At 36.6% G+C, this 16,806-nt stretch overlaps 1 protein-coding gene across 3 annotated transcripts in view; it reads right to left on the reverse strand.

Annotated features, from left to right (window-relative positions):
* The window catches only part of LOC136032239 (protein arginine methyltransferase NDUFAF7, mitochondrial-like), a 95,513-nt gene that overhangs the window by 65,412 nt on the left and 13,295 nt on the right, over window positions 1-16,806 (reverse strand). For all 3 annotated transcript variants that reach the window (XM_065712481.1, XM_065712475.1, XM_065712490.1), the window contains exon 3: window positions 4,400-4,510. In XM_065712481.1, coding sequence (XP_065568553.1) covers window positions 4,400-4,510 — 111 coding nt within the window. The remainder of the gene's footprint in view (window positions 1-4,399; window positions 4,511-16,806) is intronic.

A 16,806-nucleotide genomic window follows, 5' to 3' on the forward strand; every position in this document is an offset into this window, starting at 1 on the left:
AGTGTTTTGTCTACAATAGAAAAAATTGTTTTGAGACTTGGTGGGTAAGGATGTGTTGTAAAAAAAGAAAAACAAAAGGACAGTTGAAGAAAAAATATCGGGTTTAGAGGTTTAAGGTGGTTTTAGATCTGCAAGTGTTTTAGTTGTTCATTCTGTGGTAAGGATTTAAGTAGGAGATTAGAAAAGGAAGTTTTTAATTTTGGAAAAAAATGGAAAAAATTGCAAGTAAAGCGTAAATAAATGAATCTGAACAGCTAAAGTAAAGGGCATGGGAAAAACTCCAAACGCATGGATGAGCAGTTCAAAATACGGAATCTGGTTATGAACACAATATCTCAAATTGGCGTAGTTTATCTGAAAATTTGATTTATTAGAATGTTATTTTCATCAGTTAGGCACATATCGGCTCTGACTACTTTTGCACTGTCTAAAACAATCTAGTTATAACCATATTGGTTACAACTAGATTGTTACACCTACAAAATTGCAACAGACTGTAGCCATTACTATTTTCTTTTTCTACACCAAATTAACAAAGGCTAAGATACCATTTTCCCCTGTTTCTACCGACCTGAGCGTTAAAATCTTCTAATAAAAACATCATATTTTTACCTGTGACCCTGTCTATTTGCCTCTGCAACTGTAAGTAAAATTCATCTGAATCACTAATACCTCTGTCAGCCGGCTCCACAGGGGCGTATACAACTATAACTGATACCCTGAACTTTTTAGTCATAAAATGAGTGATTAATATTAATATTATTAATACCTTCCCTGTCTTAACGATAGCTAGTAGCTTCCTCATTCATCAAGAGCCCTATTCCCTGTCTATGTACCCCATCCTTCACGCCTGAGTAAACAAATCTTATATAACCTAATTTCATCCTACCTACCCCTTGGATATCAGTTTCTGAAAGTCCTAATAAGTGCAATTCGAATCGCCTGAATCCGTTAGTCAAAATGTCGATACGATAGCCACTTTTTAGCCTTGTAACATTCCAAGTTCCAATTTTCAAATTCTTTAAATCATTGAAATGATTTTGGGCCTTAAGCCGCTTAACCGGAAGCACTTAAGCCACTTAACCGGAACTCGGAAGCGCTTAAGCCGGCTTAGAACTGGACAGCAATGAGTCTCTGGAACCTCCAGTAGAATAGAGGCTTTGTGGAATCCTGGGCCCATCTTGGTCACATTATGATTTTTCGAACTTGAGGTTGCTCTTCTATTAACAAGAATTGAAATCCTGCACAGACAGTCTCAACCTTTTTAACCTCTGACTCATCATATATTCATGCCTACAAATATTATGTTACTATGAGGAGGCAACCCATAGTAGATCAATTAGCTAGGAAGAGGTTTTTCAGCCCAAAAATACCCACCAGAATAGTCCAAGCCCAGAAGAAACATCCATTAATCAAAACCCTGTACGAATGCTGTGTCGTTTACTAGGCTGTAATTTCCTCGAGGGGCCCCACTCCCCAAGTGGGAATAAAGTTGACTACAAGATCACCAGTCTTGCATCTACCCCGAAAAGGTCGAGGCAGCCCTTTTCAGAGGCCGGTGCCAATAAATCTGGATTTTACGCCTATGTCGCAGTTTTCCTCCTATAGAGGATCCTCCCACGACGTTGCTCTGCATCACCATGCAACTTAACCCATTATAGAAGGTTTGTAACTCACAGGACGTGTACACATGCCGGCAGGCCCCTTTGAGTATACATATGAGGTAACTTCTTCCTCCTCCACCTCTATTTACTGCCCCAGACATGGGTGTCCCAGTTTCTATTATGGACCTATTAGAAACGGAAGGGCAGTGCGATCAAAGAATTTATTTTTGATTCTGCGCAAATTCGCAAGGCTTATTAAAGACCTTAAGAATTAACTACTTGGCGTAATGGAATAGAATTCAAACTCTTAGGCACCAATTAGAAAAGAAAGGAAAAGTTTAGGGCAGGAAACTTCCGATTTTAGGTTGTGCGAAGTGAGAAGTAGAAATTTCGTCTCTGTAACCTCGCTAGAAGGTCAACAGCTTTACCGATTAATTTTAAAAACGTTCAAAAATCGAACGTCATTTAAACAAAAAATTAGTTTTTTACATGGATTCTAACATGATCCTAGAGAAATGAATACATATGGATCGCTTAGAGAATATACATAAGTATTTTACATGGAATTCTTCATCAATTGGGGGATTCAAGAGTGGCTCCGCCCGAGGACAAATGCTTAGAATTAAACACATATGAAACCTATATCGTAAAACATAGGCCTATTTAAAATTTTAAAATTCTAAAATTACCACGGAAAAAAGCTCAATAATTCAAAAGACATTAAATAATAATACTTTACGTACTTATATAATTTTTGAGGGCAACATTGATATTTACTTTCCCTAAGATTCCAATCTCGGGACAGAGTTTTAATGGGTCTAAAAAGGCTCTCTAATCCTAAAAAGATTGATAATGCCATTATACAAAGAGCTAAGTAAGGTATATGATCAATATAATTCTTATAATAACCCACCCTAAATTCGAGCAATAACAAACAACAAGTAACCAGCACTGGTCAAACAACGTCATCCCTTTTTTAAATTTATTTAATCCCAGATAGTTTCACCAGTGTTTCAGGAGCCTAATTTATAAAAAAATGTACTTTCAATGACCCAGTAGTGATGGTCGACCAATATATAGTCATACAATAGTGCGACAGAGCGTCGCTGGTCTCTCTTTCGGAAACGGTTGGATCTACAGCCAAAGATGTCTCAGGCACCTCAAAATCCATACCCAAAAACTGGATTTCTTTACAAACCATCACTATCAGTAATGAAAGACACTCCGTGTTGGACAAGACATCGTCAGCTTATAAGGAAATCCCTAAAAGTGTGTCACCTATGGGCAAAAATGGGTAAAAAAATTTTTGGAAGGGGTAGCAACATTAATGGAAAAGGTGACAGTAAGAAATAATACTCAAAAGCTATACTAACTACTTGCTGAAGCCACTAGGGAAAATCAGGCTCATTGCTCTGAAAGACACGGGAAGGAACATTAAAGTAATTTCTGATAAGGCGTAAAGGATTGAACGATGGTAGTCCCGTTTAAAGTCTTTGCTGAGTCAGTAAACCCCTAACCGTATCACTCTGAATCCCTTACATTACCTTCCACCTCCCTCCCGTCTCCTAGCCACCCATATGGTTCAAAAAACAATGGGAGATTGAGTCTTGATCCTTCAACTATTGGGGAGATAAGCATAACTATCCGACTACTAGAGAATAACAGATCACCGGGCAAAGAATCAACACTGCCTGAGACCTAAAAAGTTCTTCCTCTCTCCAAGAGTTCCATCGGTTGATAGGCGTAGTCTGGGAGAAACACGAAGCACAACCCTATAGTGTTTAAAAATAAAATTTAAGACAGCAAAGGAACCTGCAAACAAAAAGAATGGGAACAAGCAACAACAGATGGGCACTGCTCCTGTAAGATGGAAATCCAATCGAAGATAGTAACTCTTTCAAATATCTAAGCTCTATGATGGACCCCGTGGCAACGCCATAGGTGAAATGAAAGCTAGTATATGTTCAGCCTGGGTTTTTTTCTCCATCAGAGGAAATTCTTATGGAACAAACACCTAGTTACATTGAAGACAAATATGTGGGTGTTTGATCCAGTGGTGGTGTCGGTATATGATATTTCGTCCTTAGAGACTAAGAAACCCAGGATTGGTGTGTCCTCTATCATAAATACTCTTGGTGTACTCTGAAGATGAAGCGATCCACAAGAGTCACCAAGAGTGCTATCCGTAGTAAAACTGGAAACCGGTCTCATACATCAAATATCAACATATATAGAAGCTTCAGGTTGTTTTGTCACTTACTAAGATGCCTTGACGAATTGATATCGAAGCAATGCCTGAAACGTCTCCCGTTTTCCTCGTGGAGGAAGCAAGTCAGAGATTAGAAGAAAACTTTGCTATCCACCATCAAGTCTGACCGGGAGGAACTTAGCAGGTTCAGGAAATAAGGCAGGCGGTGAGACTGAGAGCGGTTGTCTGTTGTCGAGCTATAGACCATGGATAGACCTTCCTGGCACGAAACATGTCGTTCGATCTCGAAAGCCAAGATGTGTCCTGACCTTGCAATATGAAACAACTACAACTACCTAACATCACATCTTCAGCCTCCTATATTCAATAAACGTTCAATATTGTAATTACAGATTTAATTAAATCTTTTCTCTGGAGATTTGATTGAAAAAACTAGTTTTACTATATGTCATTGACCTAAATCTGCTTCAATGAAAAAAAATTATCAAGTTTTTATTAAAAAAAAAATAGATTCAAGAGTAATGACGTCAAACCTTTGCTGCTTAATTCAACAAAATGTTTCAAGGATACAAAGGATTATTCTTACCCTTAAAATATCATCAATCAGAGTTCCTCTACCAGGTCCAAACTCGACAATTTGAAATGGCTTTGGGGATCCAATTTTTTGCCACTCGTTTACAAGCCATACTCCAGTCATCTAAAAGAGACACACAATCAGAGCATGCGTATTCTTAGCATTAATAAACAGTGACACACCCTAAAACCCTTATTTCGAACTATTAGACACGCTTAACTTCAATAACAGACAGCTTCCTATTCAAATGTTTTTGCTAGAGATTACCAAGGGACTATTTAGTTTTGAAACATAGTACTTTTTTTGCCAAAATTCTACCGAAAAATGTAGATGCTGTGGAACTATTTAACCAATGTGACCATAATTATGGAACGAAGGGATCTTCTAAGAATGTAGAACCCCGAACGCGTACTGAAAGGTCGGGTTCTCACTCAGGCTCCGTATAAGCAAACTTTGGAATATGCATGGTTCGGGTCTTAATCTCGGTCTTACATCTTTCCTTTATCGTAATATATGGCTCACTTTTTCACTTTTCCCTGTCATCTTCACTTTATTTGAGAAAATTTGCTCCAAATCCTCCCCCCAGGATTTTGACGAAGCTATGCCACTGGTCAGTACTGTTTTGTAGAAAGATTTACAATTCATAATAAATTGTGCCTACACACTTTATAGGTTCTTAACTCACGTCGCAGTCCCTATTAAGGTGCTCTGGTTGTCATTGAACGCTGTTAAGCCCTAACAACAAAGGAAGCTATAAAATATGCTCGAGAGAGAGAGAAAAAAAAATGCAAAATACTAAAATAGAGAGAGTGAAAGAAACAGAGACGGGTTTTTATTTACAGTTTCTGAAGGTTTATGAGAAGGACTTTATAAATGGAGAGAAAGAGAGAGATATAAAGAGACGGTAAAAGAGAGAGAAAGGCAGAGACAGCACAAGGCAGAGAAACCTTTGTCAGCTTCGCCAAGATAAATATTTCAGGAGCAACATTATGGTTAGGATTCAGAAAAAGGGATTCAAAAATACCAAATTTATTTTGCAGCCAGTTAGATAATAAGTATATATATATATATATATATATATATATATATATATATATATATATATATATATATATATATATATATATATATATGTAATCCATCCTTAATTCATCAGAAACAAATATTAACTCTATAAAACGAAAAAATAAGAGGAAGAGTGCGGACTAAAAATTACAGTACTATCTTATAGAGACTAATTACTAATATTAGCCTACTTCTAACTTCTCAGAATCATATTGTTGTAGCTGCTCTTTACTATGGTAACTCCGCCACTGTGATGCATTCTTACCTATAATCGCTACGTAACCGCACAGAGACACTTTCTTACCCTGAGATTTATCGAAGACAAAGGAAATGCACACAAATTATGCTTCTTTCTTTCTAGGAAACGTTCCAAGCCTCTCATCGACAAAGATAACCACACTCTAAAAGGTGAATGTTACTTTCCATTCCTTAAATTTCCTTAGACTTTTAATCCAAATTCTTTATTCCAACGTTTCTACTAAAAATGAAGTTGTCCTCAAAACCTTTTAAATGGTATATCTTATGGAGGAGTACCATTCTCGCAATATAATTTTACCGAACCTAGTTCATGCTGTAAAAGTTCTTAAGTCGAACTGGCCAGACATGACAATAAACAACAAAGAGAGATAAAACTCCACAAAAAAAAAAAAAAAAACCTCAAACGAGACTGTGGCCAGTAGAAAGGAAAGACTAAAGGACTAAAGGAAAGATTACTTTTTTGTGGAGTTTTATCTCTCTTTGTTGTCTAGTTCATACTATAAAGATATTAGTCTCTTCACAATCATACTTCTATGGACCCTGCAAAAATAAAAGAAGGTTACACCAGTCAGTAGAAATGCATGACCCCTACTCACTGGAGACAAGCGCGGTACAAAAACCGATTCTTAATAAAACTTTCTTATTTGTCCTTGATTTTTATTTCCAATTTATTTTTATAAAATAAAAGATAAGTTAATTTGAAGAAGCTTCTAGTCCCTTACCCAAGAAGATGACCATCGTCTAACATCCTATTCTTGTCAGCACTTCCTTTTCCGTAGCGGACACATAACCAAAGCTTTTGTACCCTCAAATGCTTCAGAAATTGAAAACAAATAATAGGTGCATCAACCAGCAAAAGATGTCAAATTCTCATCAAACAGATCGTAGTAACTAACTATAAGTAAGGAGCGACAGACATTTTCCGGGAGGGGATTTATGCTTTGGGAAAGGAGGGAGGGGTAATGGAGTTAATGTCAATGGAGAGGTACCAAAGATTTTTCCCTCCCAACTAAATTTTGCATAAGGGAATTGTCTGGGGGCTATTTTCAGCGTAGTTTGTAAATCTGCGAAAAAGATTCCCCGGAAAGGGGGATTTCCAGAGTGAAAGGTTAGCACTTAAAGTAGTTTTCATATGAAAGTATGCTAAAAAGAATTTTTCAGGCTGAATCATCCGTAAAAAATTTTACGGAAGGGGGAGGGGATTTTCTGGGAGAATGGAATTATTCGGGGGGAATTTTACGGGGGAGGTTATTTAACGTATGAGGAAATTTCTATGGAGGAGTGTTTCGTGAGAGGAGGGAAGTTTCCATGGAGGGTGGGCCAAATTTACCGACATTATTTGAAAAATGATCAGGAATTCAATAAATGGAATTTGAATTTTTTCAACTGAAAGTAAGGAGCAAGATCAAAACTCAAAACGAAAAAAATTATTCCCTATATAAAGGGGTTGCCCCTCTCCTCAGTACCTTGCTCTTCACGCTAAATTTTCACTGTTTTTTTTCCAATTTTTTAAGAACGGTTCCTAAAACACAAGAACCTTTTCATTTGAATAGGAAGTTTGTAATAACTGGAAAAGAAAATATTTGTAATATAATTCGTCTTCAGTGAAGCGCCAATGACACAGCAGGCTTTTAGGTTTTTACAGTTAATGAAGGGGACAGTATCCAAACTCTTGTTTGTAGTGAAACTATATTCGTCTTGAACTATCTTAAAAGGGCCGAGTGGGTTGGTGCGCTGGATTCGGGATCCCTTGTCTGAGAGGACGCGGGTTCGAGTCCCAGTGTACCCAATTCTTCAGTTAGGGACGGGGGTCAGTGGCGAGACTCTGTAAGCTTAGCCAGAGTCGACCCAGCTCCAAATGGGTACCTGGAGAAATCCGGGGAAGGTAAACAGGAAGGGTGTGCGAAAGCACAGGTTGGCTGGCCTTCAACCCCCCATTGCACTTCCTGGCTGAAGGGCTAAGAAACGGAGATCAGCACCGCCGGTAAGGACTGTAAAGTCTAATGCCGTATCCTTTACCTTTACCTTATCTTAAAAGGGACTTATAAATAAAACCAAATATTTGATGCATAATGATATTAACCTAAGGGCTGAAAGCTCATCAGTTCAAAATTTCACTGTAATTTTAATGTTTAGTTTCAATATTAAGTAAAAAAGAATATATTCGTAATATAATTCGTTTTCAGTAAAGCGCCAATGACGCAGTAGGTTTTAGACTTTATAGTGAGAGAAGGAAGCGATACCAAACTCTTGTTTGTAGTTATTTTTGTTCGTTTTAAGCTTGACTTGCATATTCAATTTAGGTTTCACTCGTTTTAAGATTTATTTATTCATTTATGTTAGTATCTATAGTATGTTTGATTGCATTGATTTTTTATTTAATTTCTTTTCGTTTTGGGTTTCATTTCTACTTCAATGGCAAAATATTTTTTCTAGTTTTAAGCTCGATATGCATGTTCAGTTTAAGCATTACTCGCTTTAAGATTCATTTATCCATTTACAGTTGTACTTGTTGTATGTTTTTCGCTATGATTTTTTATTTAATTGTGTTGCGAGAGCAACACTTTGGTTTTGTCCCTTTTTTTCTTATGCCGCCGATCTCGGCTTATTCCTGGAACTGGTAAGGGTCTAGCCTGTGCGGTTTTTACGGAAAGTGTGGACCTCAGGCCGGATTGATTACTATGGCATTACATTTTGGAAAGCTCCGCAGAACTCTTGCCTGGGGACAAAAAGGATGGTTTTTGCTTGTCCACGAGCCAGAGACTTTGGTGTGCGAAGTGAAGTGGAGTTATATAGCCTTTGTCAGAGAGGAGTATCTGAAGTTGTCCAGCCAAGCTTTCGTTTCATCAAACTATGTTTCTGCTTTCGAGTGGAAAGCTCCGTTCTAGCAGGCAAGCAGACAGGCACCACTTTCAAATTGAAGATGTACTAAAATCTATAAGTGTTAAATATATGCGGAAATTACCCGGCCCCACAGCCAATATATCTTCTTTGAGTGATAAATAGAAAAATTGACAGAAGCAAAAAGGTGACATTTTCCCACGGGTCCGAAAGTGCTGCCATCCATTGTTTCTACCCATTTCTGTTCGTGATTTCAGCTGAGTTTATCATTCGGTTTTTCGGACTTGGGATTGCGGTAGAGAAATGGTTTCAGGTGTACCTAATAAACTTTAAAAGTTCTCTCATTGCTAAGGAAATTGGAGCTTATTCTCTGGTCCTTTCTAAGTGGTGATGTTAGAAAGTTGGCCTATGGCAAGAAAATCAACTTTAGAACTAAGACAGATATAATTTTTTTCGACGGCAATCGATACCTCTTGATGAGCTGATCAAAGCATATGTCATTCATTTTTTGGTAAAAAATTTCATGAGGTATATCAGTTAGAAAGATATGCCAGTTTGAGAATTTCAAGGGGTTGACAACTTCAGTAGTAAGGTATACACTGAAACCAAAATTGGCCGATACAAATTGTGAAACATGTAGAGGACTTGTAAGCAACAGCCGGCTGTTAGGTCATGATCACCTTCGGCAATGAGGGGTTAGCAACTTTTCTAGTTGGTGTATCTATTATTTGTTTCCAGTGTATTTAATGGTAAAAACGATTTGGTTCCAGTGGTAAGACATGTAGGGGACTTGTAAGTAATAATCGTCTGTTAGGCTACAATAATCTTCGGTGAAGAGGGGTTTGTAACTTTTTCTAGTTGGTGTAGCCGACCCATACTCACTGTAACCTAGAATTAAGTGTTTACGCAACGGGTACAAACGATAACGTAAAACAACGAGGCAGTTTCGTAATAATTAATAGAGTGCCATCTATGGTATTTTGTTCCTGAAAAGTCACGGATAGCTTTATAATACCAACTAGATCATATAAGATACTGTTTCAATTTCATCCGTGAAGATGTCTACGATTGATAAAGATAACGTTCAACTGGCTGCAAAGTCAATTTAGTCCCTTCTTTCGGTATTATCGATAGCTCGTGATGAGCTGATAAAAAATATGTCATAGTAATTTCTTCATAATTAATAGTGTCATTTATGCTATTTTGATCCTGAAAAGTTACAGATAGCTTTATAATACCAACTGGATTATAAAAGATATTCTTCCAAGTCTTGACCCGTCACGATGTCTACGATTGAAAAGGATAAACTTCAACTGGCTGCAAAGTCAATTTAGTCTCTTCTTTCGATATTCTTTTGTTATTGTTGTTTTTTCAACGCTGAGGAATAGCCTTTGATCATGTGATTACTGATCGCGTTCTTCTTTGAACATAACGTTTTAAAAGCTTCGATAGGCTGACAACTTCAGCGTTTAACCGATAGCAAAGAAACAAAACCAAAGTGTTGCTCTCGCAACACTTTATTCGGCGAAGCCGGACAAAGGTTGCCGCAACACTTCACGTTGCTCAGGCGACGTAGGTCTAGTTTCTGTTTGTTTTGAGTTTCATTTATTCTTTAATAGTTATTTTGGTCATTTTGAGTTTGAATTTTAAGAGGTATTCGTGTCTACTGATCTTAAGTTTGATATTGCCTTTACTATTCTTCGAAAAACTTCTCTTTCGGAAAAGTGTTTTTTTTCTTATTAATTCTTCTCTTTTTGATTGCAAAAAGTTTAAAAAAATTTAAAAATTCTTATTTCAAAATCAAATTTTTATTTCAACATCAAACGTTAATCAAAGCATCAAAATTAGTATCAAAGTAACAAATTGGAAGTAAAAAAATTGCATCTTAAAGAAAGCATTAAATTAAACAAGGTATCGACGTATCAATAAGCAATTGGCATAACTTACAGTCTTTCCACCGTAAATCAAAGCTGCCACTTAAGTCACTAAATCTAAGTATTAAAGTAAAACAAGCGCCTGCCCCGGGCCCTGGGGGGTCTTATCAGCACCAGAGTTTTTGTTATTTGACCTTTTAACTATTTTTAACAAAATGGGTATGTCAAAATTTTTATCTTATGTATTTCGTGAAAAAAGGGCGTGAGGGGGCTAGTTGCCCTCCAATCTCTTTTGACTCTTAAAAAATGAACTAGAACGTTCACATTTCAAACAAATCAGCCATCTTTGAAGTTTATACGAGCATTCTTTCTATAAGAGCCCTATAGGGCCCGATAGCAGAACTTATAGTGCCTGTCCTCGGGCCCTGGAGGGCTGTGTCGACACCGGAGTTATTGTTATCTGACCTTTGAATTATATTTAATAACATGGCCGTCTCAAAATTTTTGTCAGACCCATTTGGGGAAAAAGAGCTTCGGAGATAGCTGCCTTCAGATCACTTTTGACTCTTAAAAATGAGTCCTCTCTGAAATTTATACGAGCATCCCTTCTATAAGAACCACATTTACCCCCAGGGCATAACTTAAAATGCCAGCCCACGGACCCTGGGGGGTTGTGTCGACACCGGAGTGTTTTTTATCTGACTTTTTAACAATTTTTAACAAAAGGGCTATCTCTAAATTTTTATCTGACGCATCTGGGGAAAAAGAGTATGAGGGAGTAACTGCCCTCCGATCCCTTTTAAATCTTAAAAAGTGAACTAAATCTTTCAGTTTCCAATCAAATGAGTACTCTCCAGAGTTTATACGAGCCTCCCTTCCATAAGAACCATATATACCCCCAGGGCATAGCTTACAACGCCTGCCCTAGGCCTTGGGGGATTGTGCCGAAACCGGAGTTTTTCTTATCTGATGTTTGAACTATTTTCAAAAAAGATAGCCCTCTCAAACTTTCATCAGATGGATTTGGAGAAAAAGGGCGGGGGGCTAGTTGCCCTCGGGTTTCTTTTGACTCTTAAAAAGTGAACTAAAGCTTTCAATTTTCAATCAAATGAACCCTCTCTGAAGTTTATACGAGCATCCCTTCCAAAAGAACCATATTCCAAGGCATAACTTACAACGACTGCCATCGGCCCCTGAAGGGTTGTGTCGACACCAGCGTTTTTGTTATCTGACCTTTTAACTATTTCTATAAAAATGACTATCTCAGAATTTTTATCTGATAAATTTATCGAACAATTGCGTGGGGGGATAGTTGCCCTCCAATCTCTTTTGATCCTTAAAAAGTGAACTAGAACTTTTACTTTCCAAACAAATGAGTCCTCTCTGAAGTTTATACGAGCATTCTTTCCATAAGACCCCTATATGCCCATAGGACATAACTTACAATGTCTGACCCCGGGCGCTGGGGAGTTATGTCGATCCCAGAGTTTTGTTATATGATCTTTAAACTATTTCTAACAAAATGGGTACCTCAAAATTTCATCAGATATAGAATTTGTATCTGATGTATTTGTGGAAAAGGGCGTATGGGGGGGGGCTAGTTTCCCTCCGATTGTTTTGACTCTGAAAAAATGAACTAGAACTTTTTTATTCCCAATCAAATGAACCCTCTCTGAAGTGTATACGAGCATCCCTTCTATAAGGACCATGTTTGTCCCCAGGCCATAACTTACAATGTCTGCCACCGGTCACTAGGAGGTTGTGTCGATACCTAAGTTTTTATTATATGATCTTTGAACTATTTTTAACAAAATGGCTGCCTCAAAATTTTTATCGGATATATTTGGGGGGAAAGGGCGTGGAGGGCTAGTTGCCCTCCAATCACTTTTGACTCTTAAACTCTTGATTTCCAATCGATTGACCCTTCTTTGAAGTTTATACAACGACCCCTTTCATATGAATTACCTCTGGAGAAAAAATAAAAAATTACCTCTGGGCGTAACAACTCTTCGGTATGGCCGTGGTAACCTAGGTTTGTATTTTGGACAAGACAATCTTTCTTAATATTAAATAAAAAAAGTTTTTTTAACTGAAAGTAAGAGCGACATTAAAACTTAAAACGAACAGAAATTACTCCGTATATGAAAGGGGCCTTTCCTCCTCAGCGCCTCGCTCTTTACGCTAAAGTTTGACTCTTTCTCTTAACTCTACTTTTTAAAACAGTAAAAAACTTTAGCGTAAAGAGCGGGGCGTTGAGGAGGAAAAGTCCCTTTCATATACGGAGTAATTTCTGTTCGTTTTAAGTTTTAATGTCAATTCTTAGTTTCATAAAAAAAAAACTTTTTTTTTATTTAGTCTCTTAACGTTTTTGAATTAATGCATGTTTTGATTTGGCTTTATGAACATAAATAATTCACACAAAATTTACATATTTTTTTTTTTGCTAAATGGCTTTCTTATAGTTTTATTCGGAAGATTTTGAAAAAAAAGGAGCGGGGAGGAGGCCTAGTTGCCCTCCAATTATTTGATTACTTAAATAGGCAACTATAACTTTTAATTTTTTACGAACGTTTTCATTAGTAAAAAATATACGTAACTTACGAATTAACTACCATAACGAACTTCTATATTCGTATGTTTTTTATTACGTATATGAGGGGTTCACCCCTTCGTCAATACCTCGCTCTTTACAGTAAAGCTCAAACTGTGTCCCAATTCCTTAAGAATGACCCCTGAATCACAAAGGCCGTAGAATATTTATTTGAAGTTACTAAAAATACTTCAGCGTAAAGAGCGAGGTATTACGAGGAGGTGAACCTCTCATATGCGTAATATTTTCTGTTCGCTTGAAGTTTTAATGCTGCTCCTTACTTTCAGTTGAAAAAACTTTTCATATTTATTTTTTCATTGTTTTTTTTTAAATAATGCTGAAAATTCTACGCCCCCTTCATTGAAATTCTCTTCCCCCATGACAAATTCCTCCATGGAAAGATCCTCCTTCGTAACCCCCCATCCTCAACTTCTCCTCCTCCACAAACCAAAAAAAAATCCCCCTGAAAACGTCTGTACACTTCCCAATAACCATTACTGTATGTAAACACTGGTGAAAGTTTGTGACTTGCAGCCCCTCCCACGGGGACTGTAGGGGAGTAATCCCCACAGACATAATTATTAGGTGTTTCGACTATGGTAAATAAAATGGGTATTACAAAATTTTGATCCGGTGACTTTGGGGGGAAATGAGCGTGGGAGGGGGCCTAGGTACCTCCAATTTTCGGTCACTTAAAAAGGACACTAGAACTTTTAATTTCCGTTAGAACGAGCCCTCTAACGACATTCTAGTACCACTGAATCGACACGATCACCCTTGGAAAAAAAACAAAAAGAAAAAAAAACAAATAAACACGAATCCGTGATCTGTCTTCTATCAAAAAATGCGAAATTCCACACTTTTGTAGATAGGAGCTTGAAACTTCTAATTTAGGGTTCTCCGATACCCTGAATCTGATGGTGTGATTTTCGTTAAGATTGTACGACTTTTAGGGGGTGTTTCCCCCTATTTTCTAAAATAAGGCACATTTTTTCAGGCTCGTAAATTTTGATGGGTAAGACTAAACTTGATGAAACTTATATATTTAAAATCAGCATCAAAATGCAATTCTTTTGATTTAACTATTGGTTTCAAAATTTAATTTTTTAGAGTTTCGGTTACTATTGAGCCGGACCGCTCCTTACTACAGTTCTTTACCACGAACTGTTTGATATGCGTTCTCTTTCAAATGCCTATTCATTCCTGATAATCAATATTCTCCTAAAATGTAAAAGTCAAAGAAGCAAAAAAATTAATGTATACTTTCTGATGAGAAGTTCAATGCAGCAGATTAATTGAATTAAAAAATCACGCGAACTTCTGTAAAGCATATGAAATACACATTTTTACTTCTTTTATTGCCCTTCAGGTTTCTAAAATCTGCATATGTTTCATATTGAATAACAGTTCATAAATGATTGATATTTTTCATTTAAATTTTAATTAAATGAAATTTCATACTGATTGCCGATACGGGCGTAACAGCAATATTTTTGGAACAGCTTATCGTACAAGGAGAAAACTTCAGGGGTATCATGAGTGAAATATTCAGTTGACCAAAAGAAAAAAATGTAGCTGCTACTACTGTTCCTACTACTACCACAAATACTATGATACTAGTCAATTAAGGTTAAGCGTATGGAGGTGAAAATTTGACAGAATTTTGAGGGGGAATTTGAACTAAATCAAAACTCACTATGTGCATACAGATTGTCAAAAGGGTGAATCTGAAAAATGGATTTGGGTGTTAAGTTGGAACTTTTGGAGAATACTTTAAGGGAAGATCAATTGGTGGAAAGGTAAAACATGCATGACACTACTAATACTACTACCACTGCTACTTTTAATAATACTACTACTGCAACTAAACTATTTCAACTACAACTTCAATTGCAGCAACTTGTAAGGCTTAGAGTATTAAAATGAAAAAAGCGTGAAAAAGATGTTAAAAGTGTACATCAGCAATATTTTTGGAACGGCTTAACGTGCAAAGGTTAAACTTCCGGGGCATCATGAAAGGGATGTTCAACTGATCAAAATGTAACATGTACATGCTCTACCGCTATGAATGCTGCAGCTACTACTACTGCTAGTACAATACTAACACTGCAACTACTTCTCCTACTACCGCCATAACTACGGTGTCAATAGTACTATTAAGGATAAGTCTATGAAGGTAAAATTTGAGAGAATATTGATGGCAAATTCGAACTGACAAACACTTTGTCCAATTTAGTTTTTCAAAAAAGCATATTTTAAGAATTGATTTTTGTATTAAGCCGGAACGTCGTGTGTTCAAGAGGATGTTGAAATATGTGCATACTGTTGCTAATGCTGTTATTGCTGCTACACAAGCTAATGTAAGGTAATTAGGTAGATGTTGGACTAAATAAAAAAAAAACTATGATCATGGAGATTGTCAAAAGAGCGGTAAAGTAATATCACAATAACGGCTTGCATTATTAAGTTAAACCATTCAGGGTAAGTTGTGGCGGACTTTGAACTAGCCAGAAGACATGTGTATACTTTTAATACTACTTCTACGGTTACTGTAACTAATGACAACAATGGCAATAAGTTGAAACTTTTCTGGAACGCTTAGGGGGAGTTTCTATTAAACGAAAAAATTATATACATACAATTATTAAAAGGGTATACAAAAATATCATAGGCAGTGCTGCTCTATCATAACTAGTAAGATCATTGATATTTTAAAGGAGCTAATTTGATTGGCAAATAAAAATTCTAGTGCCCTTTTTAAGAGTCAAATTGATTGGAGGGCAATCAGCCCTCCAATTCTTTTTTCCTGAAAAATACTATGTCAATATAAAACGATCAGAAATTAATTAAAAACACTTTTTCCACGGAATAAGCTTTTCAAAGAAACGTAAAGAAACCCAATAAACCAAAAAATTGGGAAAAGAGAATCAAATAACCCACCAACAGCAAGATTACCACAAATAAGCATCAATAAATAAATTGAACTCAAAACGAACATAAATTACAATAAATAACAAAGTCAAACTCGAGACAAGCAGAAATTAGCATGATTAAGGCTTACAGCCCCCAAGCCTTATCAAGGCCAGAACACAATTTGCACTTTACTCAAAAAAGTAAGTGTTTTCACTTTTATAACTTTAATAAATAAAAATTATTGAGATTTTAAGGAATAAATATGAGCATATATGTATTAAACTGATAACGCAAATTCATCTGTATTTTTTTCAGTAAAGTGCAAATTATGTTCTGGCCTTGAGAGGGCATAGGGGATGTTAGCCCTATTCATGTTAATTTCTTCTCGCTTTGAATTTGACTCTAATATGTATGGTAATTTGACAATTTTGATTATGGGAACGGGGAGGGGGAACAGATAAAGAAAAAACTAATTTGGGTTACAGAATTCCGAGTTTTTTAACCTCAAACGTAGGCTGATCGAAGAGGATTCTCTGGATTTTTTAATTTCATTGAAGTCGGGGACTTATGGAAGACCCACAGCTAAAAGCAGAGGAGCGTTAAATGCAGTATTTTGATGCTTCAGACCTCAGTGGGATTGCCAAATTGGAAATAACCTGCTGTTTGAAATGCCGCATGAAAGAAAACACTAAACCAATTCCTTACAGAACTAAATATTGCTAAAGATTGCACTTATGAAAAAAAGTAGTACATCCAGAAAAAAAATACATATTAAAACAGTTATCAAACAAAGTGAACGTATATTGCGTACCACATTTCTAATTTTTAGTACTCCCTGATGGACTGTTTTCCTTGATAGACTCCTCGCATTTGTAAGG

Source organism: Artemia franciscana, chromosome 1 (assembly GCF_032884065.1).
Source record: "Artemia franciscana chromosome 1, ASM3288406v1, whole genome shotgun sequence".
In the NCBI taxonomy this organism is placed as follows: domain Eukaryota; kingdom Metazoa; phylum Arthropoda; class Branchiopoda; order Anostraca; family Artemiidae; genus Artemia; species Artemia franciscana.